General features: G+C 36.1%; 1 protein-coding gene across 2 annotated transcripts; it reads right to left on the bottom strand.

The window, feature by feature from the left end:
• LOC109823525 (meiotic recombination protein SPO11-2) lies at positions 3,095 to 11,759 on the bottom strand. 2 transcript variants are annotated; one of them, XM_020389811.1, is made up of 11 exons: positions 11,582 to 11,759; positions 11,417 to 11,500; positions 7,275 to 7,404; positions 6,862 to 6,999; positions 6,690 to 6,778; positions 6,360 to 6,488; positions 6,176 to 6,255; positions 5,444 to 5,506; positions 5,288 to 5,364; positions 5,088 to 5,215; positions 3,095 to 3,393 (listed from the first exon to the last, which is right to left on the bottom strand). In XM_020389811.1, the coding sequence occupies exons 1-11, from the start codon at positions 11,660 to 11,662 to the stop codon at positions 3,259 to 3,261; spliced, it is 1,134 nt and encodes a 377-aa protein (XP_020245400.1). In that variant the 5' UTR covers positions 11,663 to 11,759; the 3' UTR covers positions 3,095 to 3,258. The 2 variants fall into 2 exon arrangements, with proteins under 2 accessions (XP_020245400.1, XP_020245397.1); XM_020389808.1 differs by having other exon boundaries at positions 6,176 to 6,270; positions 11,582 to 11,756.

Raw genomic sequence — 12,452 nt, 5'->3', positions numbered from 1 at the left:
TATTATTAAAATATTATATTAAATATATTATTCATATATTATATTAATTATTATATAATGTAGCATACTAATATAATGTTAATTAGTAATTATTGTATAACATATTATATTTTTGTATAAATAAAATAATGTATTATATTAAATATTATATTATTAAAATATTATATTAAATATATTGATATTATATTATATTAATTATTATATATAGTATAGCATGCTAATATAATATAATACAATACAATATAATAATTAATAATAGTAATTTGTAAGTATAGTACAATATATTATATTTTAATATAAAATAAAATAATATTTATATTATAATAATATACTAAATAATATACTAAACCAATTGGATAAGTTAATTTAGAAGTAATTAATAGATAAAATTATATTTTAATAAGGTGTCACATCATCAATTATCCCACATGAATTGTCAAATCAAATGCTGAAATTATCCATTATCTCTTTTTATCCCATTTTACCCCACTCAAAATATCCCAAAGGGGTAAAATTGTTCCATTGGAACACTTTTCCCCTTTGGCCCCAAGTTGTCTCAACCAATAACCCCCAGTTAGTTGTAATATAGAGATATTTGACAAATTCTCATTTACTGTCTCAATATGATATTCATTTCAGTGAATATCTTTAAAGCTTAATAAATTTCAGTTGCTAGAGAATAATGCTTATCTATAATAAATTGTGTTCCTTTAGGCCCCGTTTGGCAAAGGGTTAAGGAGGAGGGATTAAAGAGAAGGGTTAACTTAGTTAATCCATCGTGAAGGGTTAAAAAAATCCTAAACCCGTTTGGATATGATAGTTAAGACAAGGGGTTAAGTCTTTTGTGTTTGGCAAATGAAGAGGGGTTAAGGAGATTAATCTCATGATTTTTTTTTAAAAATACCACTTTCGCCCTTATTGAAGATTTATAAAAAATTACCTAATCAAAAACGAAAAAATTAGTGAATCCCTTACCCGTTCTCAATGCTTTCCAAGCCAGAATCCCTCACAACCTTCATCATTAGCTTATCGCAAGATGCAATAGTCTCAAGAAACTGCTTCTGATCTCAGACAAATCTGTCATCTCCAGCAATGAGTTAGTGAATCTAATACCACTGAGCGGGTTTTTGATCTCTTGACAAATGTAAGTGAGCTCTTTCATTCTTGCAAAACATTTCTTTTCCTGCTGCCTCTGGATTTCAAGAGCCCGCTGCAGTTCAGAACTAGCTATTTGTAGGAAACAAAATGCTCCAATTATATGTCCATCAATTTTAGTCCTTGCATTTGCCGTCAATAATGCCTATACAAATTTGCCATTCTTATCAAAGAATGCAAATGGATACTTGTCTGTCTCCTGACCCTCGATTGCATTGTGTATTCCACTCTGAGCAACATGTGTTCTCATCCGGGAGGCAAAGGGGACAGTTTTAAACCGTCCCCAAAGAACCGTCCCCGTATATCTATTTTGTGGTAGTGAATCTCTCAAAATAAGCTGCAGTGAATGTATAGCGTCCATTTCCGCATTCTCCCATGGCAAGCTCCTGCTCTTGACAGCCACCTCAAGGAAAGCCTTGAAGGATGAACGAGCGATGGCGTAGAAGGGCTTGCCGGAGTGCTTGGAGTGGATCTAGATGGGGTTTAGGAGGGTGATCTCACGCGCGGTGGCAGCACGCTCGAGGAGGGCGGCGGGGGATGGGGTGAAGAGGGAGCGGACGTCGGTGCCGAGGGTGAGAGGGTCGGATCTCTTGTCGTCGTCGAGGACGAGGACGGATTGGGGGACGAGGTCGAGGAGGTCGGGGGAGTTCTCAGAGAAGGCGAGGAGGAGGAGGGAGGATCCGTCGATGGCGAGGGTGCAGCTGAAGGGCTGGATGTGACCAACGCACTGGATGCGGGGAGGTAGGCGGTGATCTGGTGCTCGTCGGCGGCGGGGGCGGAGGAGGAGTGGGCGTGGAGGGAGTGGCAGTAGTCGAAAGACTTGCCGGAGGACTGCTTCTACTCGAACACGGCGTGGAGGTAGCCAAATTTCCGCTGCCGAGATCTAGAAAAAATTCCTCCGCCTACCCTTGCGAGAGAAGAGGGAATAAGCCTTGTTCCGCCGATCTCAGAGGAATTGTTAACCCTTCAATTCACGGGATAAAGGAGTTTTATCCTCACGTGCGGGTTAGTTAATCATGGAGCTTTTTTTTCTGTTTGGCAGGATAACGAAGGGTTAAACCCTCTTAACCCTTCATTTAACCCCTTGCCAAACACAGCCTTAGGGAATAATAAAATAGCTTATCTAGATCCTTCAATTTGTCCTAGCTCGGAATTCACCAAAAAGTGTTCTTTGAATCCATCAAAAAAAAATCTTCTAATCCACAAAGAACTTTGAATCCAGGAAGAAAATAAAATAAAGAGGAATTTTATTAATTAAAAGTTATGTCTCTAGGGCTTAGAATCCTCTGCTTAAATAGAAAACAAATAAGAATCCTAGTAAGACTAGAATTAAAAAATAAATAAAAAGTATAAAATCCTACCCTAAAAAAACTCCTTATAATAAAAGAAACAAATCAACTAAACATGAATCATAAATGAATTTGTTTCCTAATCTAAATGGACTCCAACCATATTACTAAAAAAACTAAATATAGTTATTTTTGGATGTTTGCTAAAAATTGATGATACTAATGACATTTTGGAAATCTAATAATCCAATTGGTTTTATCTAGTCAATTTAGGTGATTTACATATATCATATATTAAAATCCACCTTCTGGGTTAGAAGATATAATCAATTTTTTTTTTTTGCGAAAGTCAATAATATACATGTATCCGTATTTAGCTTTTGTCCCGCTCCTCCATAAAATTGTACGTTAACTGTCCAAAAAAATAAGTTAATGTTGAGAGTGAAAAACAAGCCGAAAAGAAAACGAAGTGTTGTTGAGAGTGGGACTTGAACCCACGCCGTTTCGGACCAGAACCTTAATCTGGCGCCTGACGTGAAGCTTTATATACCGTATTATTCTAAGCGTAACCTATAGTTTGCATTAAACCTCATCCCAGCTCTTAGCAGACCGAGAATTGAGGTGCAAATTACCCTGCAGCCAAATTTCAGTTCCAGCCGCAAATTAAATTCCATTCAGATAAATGGTGATCTAAGGATAGGCAAAAACCACAAGTACTAAAGACTTAATATACATTTTCCACCCTCGCCGTTATAAGAAAAAGAAGGAAGGTAAAAAAAGAAAAAGATACATTTGACACCAAAAGAAGGTATTTTCAGATATAATCGGACTGCACAATCTTTGTTGCAGCATACTTTCCCAAGAAATCATAACCATGGTAGTACAAAGCTTCTATCTCCACTCTATGCCCCTTCTCAACCATCGATGCCAACTCGGTTCTGTAAGATTCCTTTAAATAAAGCAACAATACCTTCAGTTAGATGATTTGAAAATTTGAACCATCCAATTCACTTAAACAACACTAAGATATCCTTTTGAATTTTATTTGTTTTGCAAGAGAAGATGCCCACAATGAACATAACAAAAATTAGGTGTTTTCACCTCGGAATCAAAGTATAGATTGTTCAATAATAAGATGGATGCCCCTTTCAACACTTAAAAGTCCTAACTTCTCCAATTAAACGCATCTAGAGTATTACTGTATTTAGTACCCATCATTTTTTAGTTTGCTCATGTGTTTGTACATGTAAACTGTATAGACACAGAAATGAGACTATAAATATAAATACTTATATACACAAGCACGAATAAAAAACAGTAATAATGTGTTCAGGCCGTACAGTGTAATTTCAACAAGAGAGTCTCTATATTTGAGCTACAGCACGCAAGCAGGTAACAAAAGATTGCACCGGTTAAAAACAGAGGACGAAAAAGATAATATTATCTATAATATAATAAAGATAAGATCAAACAAGCTGCATGGGGACTGAGGATAGGGTCAATAAAATTATGCCAGATTATGAAATTAGATAATGACCCAGCATTTAAACTTCGACGATCAAACATGGCTTACCCGAAAGTGTAAGAGATTGAGTTTACCAAAGACCGTAAATATACCCATTATAAACATCACTGAAGTGAAAAGAAAGTGAACATGAATCTAGTTAAACTGAAACAGACAATATTTAAGTAATATTAGATGTTACACAAACCAGCTTATATACCAAACTTGCAGGATATCCGTCACCACTACAAACTGAGAGCTGGGGAAAGAGAAAATAGCCAGTAAGTTGATAACGTACAGAACATCTATGACCTTAATAATAACTACCAAAAGTTTGAGGGAGGGGGAGAGAACAAGCTCATATAGTAACAAAATCCATGTCATACTCATTTGTACCCAATCTAAAACCACTCTTGTTGAAGAGGTATTGTCTTAAGCTTCATTCTGAGTTTAGCGACTGAACTTTCCGGTGCATCATATGAAAATGAACTTTCTGGTGCATCATATGAAAATGAAGAAAACTAAGACATGTAGATCTAGAATTCAACGACCTATAGATTTGAGTGTATCCACAACTTTGTTAGAGCAATCATCTAAACATAAATGTATCAAATATCTGCATCTATCAATGAAAACAAGAGCCTAGTAGAATCCCATTCCGCAGCCATAATCAAGGTACTGAATCCATATTTTCATTATTATATAAAGCAAATGTAGGAAATGCAAATTATCGGGCAACAAGCCCCTGAGTATACAGCTATCTATGAAAAGTTTGGATAGGTAGGCCAAAAGACATCAAGGTACTGTAAGACTCCATCAGGATATATGTAGATCTCAGAACAGGCAATTAATAATTACTTTATTAGTGATCTCGCTATTAGGAAATAATATAAAGGGCAGAGCAGATGATAGGAACACGGAGAAGATATGAAAAAGACAATTTGAAGTTCCAAAGAAATAGAATAGTAGTTTCACAATTTCTCCCAGATCAAGAGGGAAGTCGAAACCATTAGTGGATTCCATGTCACTAATTAACTTTGTCTTATTGTCTGACCGTAACTGCATTTCTTATGCATGATTCTCTTATCTTTATGATCATAACAACTATATTCAAGCCGTCTAAAATATTAGGTATCTACCTGCAACAATTCAGAGGATAGCAAGCTTTTGGCTATTTGAAGGTCTCGTGGCTTCAGATGAACCAATGACTCTTCAGGTATAAGCTGCAGATCATCTCCTCGTAGTCCAAGCCATTTAACATTGCAAGCTGAGAGACGTTAAGCAGATAGTTCATCCCCAAGAGTTAAAATTCAGCAAGCATGATTGTTGCAGAAAGTACCATATCTATATGCCTCCAAACCCATCGTAATGCTTCCAAACTTATAGGTGCATAAAATTGCTAGTCCTGCAGGATTCCTGCAAAAACTTCATAGTTGCGCATATGATATTTATAAATACCTGATAATCCGAAAGACCTTTAAGATTCCTTTCTCACCAATCTACTAAAGCCAAGATTGGCATATGTGGAAAGCTTTGGCTTAGCCGATGGAGAAGAAACCTGTTTACAACCAAAGAGTAAACAAAAGAGGATAAAGCCATATCAGACTATCAGTAACAGATATGCTGAGAAGAGATAGCAGTGCAATAGAAAAAAGCTGAAATAAAACATTCAATTCTTCAAAAGAATGAGTCTGCGCATAATTAGGTTAATGGATTAGGATTCTAACTTTGGGGTATGAATCTGCTAACCTGCAGGAATAATATATCATTTCTTATATAAATACATCATACACAGATCTTCTCAGGATGGTGTTGTGTATCCCAATTCCAATGTTATTATGTCAGAGGTACAGAAGCATTGGTTACTTTTAATCAAGCTATTCCTTTCCTCTTATGAATTATGCCTATTAAAAACAACAAAATAGCTTAGTTTTAGTCCTGTATACCAATGTGATCATATGGTCTATCATCTGTGTAAAGCCAATAGCTCAGTTAGTCGGAACACATTTCTTCTCTCTGAGATAGGACTAAGCTTGCCACTACGCCAATATGCCCAAGCAATCAGATCAATAGATTTTTTATGAATCTATGAATCAACAGTACATTCTTTTAAAGGGGGGATATCTTGACATTGTTGTATAATAAAAGTTATTGTTATACAATGCAAGAACAGTATTAAATGTGAGAGGCACGTCCAATAAAAATATGGGGTCTCATAAGTTTGTACCTTGTAGCAATGTCTGGATACCCCTTGGCTGTGATCAAAATGGAAGGGACTTGATTGTATAAACGGTCCTCAGCCAGTCTCTGGAAAATTGCATCCTAATTGAACTTGAGTCTTATCAGTCAGGTGATAATAGAATCAGGAGATGCATTCAACACAAATATGTCAAGAAAAAAAATTGAGGTACCTTCTCAACTACAATAATATACCGAGCATCAGAAACAAAATCCAGTTTACTCAATAGACTCAAGTCTCCAGTTATAGCATGTCCTGCAGGCCCGAGTACAGCACAATCAATCGTCTCTTGTCCTGACTCCTGAGTTTGTGTTGTTTTAAGTTAAATAGAGAGCTACACGAATCATGAAGATGAAATATACCTGTGTTTATTTTTTTGACCAAGAATCTGATAAAATGAAAACTTCTAACTAGAATAACAAAACCCTCTACTATGAAAGGGTAGCACACAGATTCTTCAACTTACTATGGGTTACAGAGTTTCAAGATGGGGAAAATGCACCTGTAAAAGTAAACGCCCGGTGATAGCACCTCTACCAGATGCCATGATTCCGAGACTCTGTCGACTACAATGGATTAATGCAATGACATCTGTAACTTGATTTAAAGATGACAAATTTAGGCATGACATGTTATTGATAAATCATAATCAAGAGGCTTGAAGGATACATGACCTTGTACTGTTCTATTCACTTGATCCTGGGAATTGAAGCAATCAGGTGAGTCACAAAGCAGTTTATAGAAAAGCTCACGCTGTGTTACCAGCTTTTCTTGAGCCAGAATTTTGAAGCACAACTCCATGACTTTCCATACTGCGAGATGGGCAGAAGCCAAGGAACAAATAAGCTACATGTAAGTTGGAAGCACGCTGACCAAGGATAACCAAACAATTGGAAGGACAAAGTATCCATGGACCGGATCCACTGGACATGTGATGTCCCAAGGAATGAGAGCCTTGGATCAGTGAAAAACAGGAAGGGTTTGGGAAGAAGTGTACTAATCCAAGGGTCTTCTTTTTTTGGCCCTCCATGTAAGCCATGGATGCAGTTCATTGGAATGTTTTCCATTTGGAAGTCTATCTATGTACCTCTGATAAATGGCTTAGCATCATTGCTCCTCATCAAAGACCTGATGGAGAAAGATTTGGAGAGAAAGACTGAGGAAACATCACTCAAGAGACCTTGACGCGGACCGCTGTTGCCTGATGTCCTACTGATCTATAGTCAATATAGTTGAACATTAGTGATAGGGACTAAAGGAACCTGCAACTATAGAACATGAGATGGGAGTCTAGTTTTTCTTATAGTACTAATAATTTGATCTCAAATCTTTAATTAGTTGGCTATCAGCACTTTAGTTTTGTAATTTAACATATGCATAAATTTTAAAGTCCTACTCGATCTTAGCACCACATTATTGCTTACAGTCTTTTTATTGGTAAAGCCTCTTGTGGAAATATGATGTTTTCATGCCTTATATTTTTTTTTATTGAGTCACTTGTCTGATTCTTAACATCTCGCTAAACTATAGGCTAAAATACCACTTTAGCCATTAAAGTGGCACCTACTAACCAATAAGTCCTAAGAAGTTACGCCAGCGACAATAACATCTATAAATTGATACAGGTAACCACTTATACCTACTCAGGTCACTAGAGTTTTGATTTGTGTGGGAAAATTATGGATTTTTGCATATATAACCTTCATATCTCTCACACTTACAGATTTATCCTCAGAATTAAAATACCTACATAAAAACCCAACTATGTCTTTCTTCTCAACCTCTCTCTCCTCACTCCTCTCACTTTCCTTCTCCACTTCTCTCCTCCCCTTCCTCCACTTTCTTCTCCGCTTTTAGTTAGTGTCAGAGGGGGGAGAGGAGAGAGAGAAAAGGACAGGAGGGAAGAGGAGGAGAAAACCAAGGTTATCGATAGCAGATAGTGTAGCGTAGCAGTGAGCTACCGCTAGGGCTATTTGAGACTATTGCAGCAAAATAGTGACAAATAGCACAAAGTCAAATTGCGGTCTAATTTAAATATGTATAGATATTTAAAAAATCAAAAAATTAAAGAAAAATCTAAAAATTCTAAAAATACATATTTGATAATTTATATAGACTCTAAGCATGAAATGACATGTTGGAGGTGGCGAAGGAGATGGAGGAGCTATTGGAGGCGACGAAGGAGCGAAACTAGAGGTGACGGAGGAGCTGTTGGAGCCTCGGAGGTGGCAGAGAAGGCGGAGGAGCAGAGCTAGATGTAGTGAGGAGCCGTTGGAGCCTTGGAGGCGCGGAGGACATGGAGGAGGTGGTGATGGTGGCCGAGGAGCGGAGCTAGAGATGGCGACGGAGCTGTTAGAGACTTGGTTGTGGCTGAGGAGATGGAGAAATAGTTAGAGATGGCAGAGGATCAGAGCTGGTGGCTGCAAAGGAGTGGAGAGGAAGAGAAAGGAGTTAGGTTATTTTTGCGTCGGGTTCAGTAGGATTTGGGTCAGGTACTTAAAAAAAAGGTATTGTTTAGCGCTTAAAAATTCTTTTTCAGCTCTTTGGTGCGCTATTTGCCGTATTTACGAGCAAATAGTGGTGTAAGAGCATCTCCAAGGGTTCCCTACAATGTCCCTTAATCTAGGGGGATTTTTAAGGGAGGGGAAAGTTCTTCTCTAATGGTTCCCCCTTAAAAGTCCCCCTACCCTTTAATTATTATATTTAAGTGTTTTAATTTTATTGATTAGAATTTAATTAAATATGTGGTTTATTTATAAATAAATAATTAATTAAATATTAATAACTAAAAATAAATAATTAATTAATTTAAATTAAGAAATTACCTTATATACTCATTAAATTAATTAATCTTATTAAATTTTAACAAATAATTAATTTATAAAAGTTAAATATTAAATTAATTTATATAATAATTAATTTATATAAATTATTTATAAAAGTTAAATATTATTTTAAATTTAAATTCATATTATTTTAATATTAATTTCATTTAACAATAATATCTCAACTGTCATATCTCAGCGGTCGTATTATAACATTCATATTTCTTCGGTCATATATCAATAGTCATATTTAAACGGTTATATTTCAACGGTCATATTTCAACGGTCGTTTTTTAATTAAATGTGGTCACTCTCTCTATAAATAGCACTAGCAGTGTCTTTCATTTTCACTAAATTCAAATTCATTTAATTTTTTAACCCAATCTTCAATATTATTTATGGCTAGTAATTTGTTATGTGCCTTGCTACAAGAGGAAGAGGATGACGACGATGATGATTATGCAACCTTATTAGTAATCGCATCTTTGGAAGAACACCACTCTAGCGAAGGTCAAAGTTCATGTCGTCGTGGTTCCATTCAAGGGCGCGTTGTAATTTAACGCAATAGAGCTGAAGGTCACGAGAGACTTTTTTCATGGTTATTTTAGTGAATCTCCTGTGTATCCTGCAAAACTATTTCGAAAGAGGTTTCATATACATCGCCCACTATTTTTGCGTATTTTATCCGCAGTGGAAACACACGATTCCTACTTTGTCCAGAAACGGGATGCTGCTGGGAAAATTGGTTTATCATCACTACAGAAAATAACTGCTGCTATGATGATGTTTGCTTATGGAGTATCAACAGAAAGTAACATACTTTGCTCTATCTTTATGCGCTCTTGCTCCTAAACATAAATTTGATGAAATAATTCTGTTCTTTTTGTTTCTTTTTCTTTCCGATCCTGCTTTTTTTTATCAATAAACAACATCACTGGTGTAATTTCAGAAGTCATATGCTTGTCTTTACCTTGTTTTAATATTTCTTTTGCAGCCTTTCTACCTATGGGCCTTGACGAACTCTCAGTCGGACATTCATCTTCCCTGCAATTTATTGAATCTAGAGTTGCAGGAGAAGATGTAGCAGGACTTGAATTTTGGACATCTTAGATTTTTTTCATTGAAAATTAGCCAAGCCACTTTGGATAAAACCTTAAATCATTCCAACAATGTAAAAATTAAAAACTTGCTCATTGCATGCTTTGAAACATTTGCATCGCTTCCATAATCTAATTTAAAAATAAAATAAATTTACTAACATGTAAAAAGTAAAACAATTAATAAAAGCCTATACTAGAAAAATAGCCTACACTAGGAAAAATGCCTATACTAGAAAAATACCCTATACTACAAAGACAACCTATAATTAAAAAAATCTATACTAGAAAAAAAGCTATACTAGAAAAATACCATATACTAGAAAAACAACCTATAATTAATAAAAAATATTAATAAAAATTATAATAAAAAATTATAAGGGGTACATTTTAAAAAATATTAATCAAATTGAATTAATTATACATTAACTCAATTATTTTATTTGAATTAACTATACGTTAACTAGATTTAATTAACTATACATTAACTCCATTAAAAATATTAATATAAAATTATAAGGGAAATGTTAAGGGACTTTAACCTTCCCCCTTAATTTGGGGAGGGAGTTAAAGGGGTTTGGGGTGAAGGGGAAAGTTTTCCGGCACCTTGGAGCACGTTCCCCTCCATTCCCCCTTAATTTAGCTAAGGGGTCAGAAAAATCCAGCCCCTTGGAGATGCTTTGAGCGCTATTCAAAGCCCGTAATGGTTGAAATCATAGCGCTGAGGGCCACAAAAGCTATTGCGGCACACTCGCGATACTATCCATCGCTATTTAAAACAGTGGAGAAGGATGAGATGAGAAATAGAGAGAGGTTAAGGAGAGAAACATGAGTGGAGAAGGAGGAAGAGGAGGAGGTGTGGATGAGGATTTTGGGAAGGAGGAAAGGGGAGAGGGAGTAAGAAAGGAGGGAAGAAGAAGATGAAGCAGAAAAAAAGGTTAAGTATGTACTGTCACTTTATTGGCTAGTGCGTGTCGCTTTATAAGTTTTATTGGTTAGCGGGTGTCACTTCGTGGGCTAAAGTAATATTTTAGCCCTAAATTATAGCACTAGTTCAGAAAATATTATAGAAACAAAAGTTAAGGAAAATCGACAGATTCTATTTTTTTTTCATTTACTTCAGCTGAAATGGCTCTATTTCTATTGTACCCATCGAAATGAATGCAATAAACAATAAAAGAAATCTGATACCTACCAGATAATTGATTGGCAAGTAAAAACCAAAAAACAATGAATTTATTTTACTTCCAAATAAATGAATGAAAAAAATAGTGGTTAAATTCAAAAATAAAAAGAAATTGAGAGACCAATGGGAGATCGGAGATTGCTGGAGTGGGAGAGGCAAGGGATTTGAGGAAATTGAGAACAGCGACTTCAAGCCTTGCTCGAACCTGAAAGGGACAGATTTAAGTAAAAAAAATCCCTAAAAAAAGATAAATTCAAATAAAAATTGAAGAGAGAGAGAGAGAGACCTGAGAAGGAGGAAGAATGTCGGCTGAGCAAAGGCGTTGATCTGCGAAGAATAGAGAAGACTTCGGGAGACTTGAATCCATTGATTTTTCTATTTTCCCCTCTTTTCTCTGTCTAGGGTTGAAGACGACCCTTTGCGTTTGCCCGCCACATACTTCGTAGCTCGCAGGCTTTTTAGGGCTTGTTTGGATTGAGGGGAACGAGGGTGAAGGGAAGTTAGGGGAACCATTCACCTCTATTCATCTTGTTTGGGAACACTTGAGGTGAAGTTAATTCACCCTAGTTCCTCTTGGTTTACCCTCTAATAGTATAAAAATTGTTACCCCAAATTGGGGTGTAACCAAGGGAAAGAGAACTCCCTTCCTTTCCCTTCCCTTTACTTCACTTTCCTTCACTCAGTTTCCCTTAACTTCCCTTCACCCCCTACAAATCAAAACAGGCCCTTAGAGACAAATGTAACGAGGGTGCAAACAAATAACAAATTGAGTTATTTTTATCCACTTTTTATGAGACAATAGTCTAATGAGCCCCTAACATTTACCCCTCTATTCCCCTAACTTTTATTTTTTGACAAACAATGCTCCCATCTTGCTATTCCGTTATCTCTTTAGACCCTCCACAAGTTAACTTGTTTAAAATACGGGTATCTTGGTCTTTATTTTTATTTTTTTGGTGGGAATAACTCCCTTCTTCCCTCCAGAATATTACTACCCCCTCCTCATTTATAACCTTCATATATTTCTCCTCAATTTCCCTGTTTTAGAATCTCAGACAAGTGTCCCTTGTCTCTCTTTCTCCATCCTACATTTCACTTTGAAAATGGCAGTTTCCTCTCAAAAAATACAATAAGGAAAGAGCTAACGAAAGATCTTA

The sequence above is a fragment of the Asparagus officinalis genome, chromosome 1, assembly GCF_001876935.1.
Source record: "Asparagus officinalis chromosome 1, Aspof.V1, whole genome shotgun sequence".
Classification (NCBI taxonomy): Eukaryota; Viridiplantae; Streptophyta; class Magnoliopsida; order Asparagales; family Asparagaceae; genus Asparagus; species Asparagus officinalis.
Note: the sequence above shows the minus strand (reverse complement) of the source record. Positions and strands in the feature narration are given on the sequence as shown.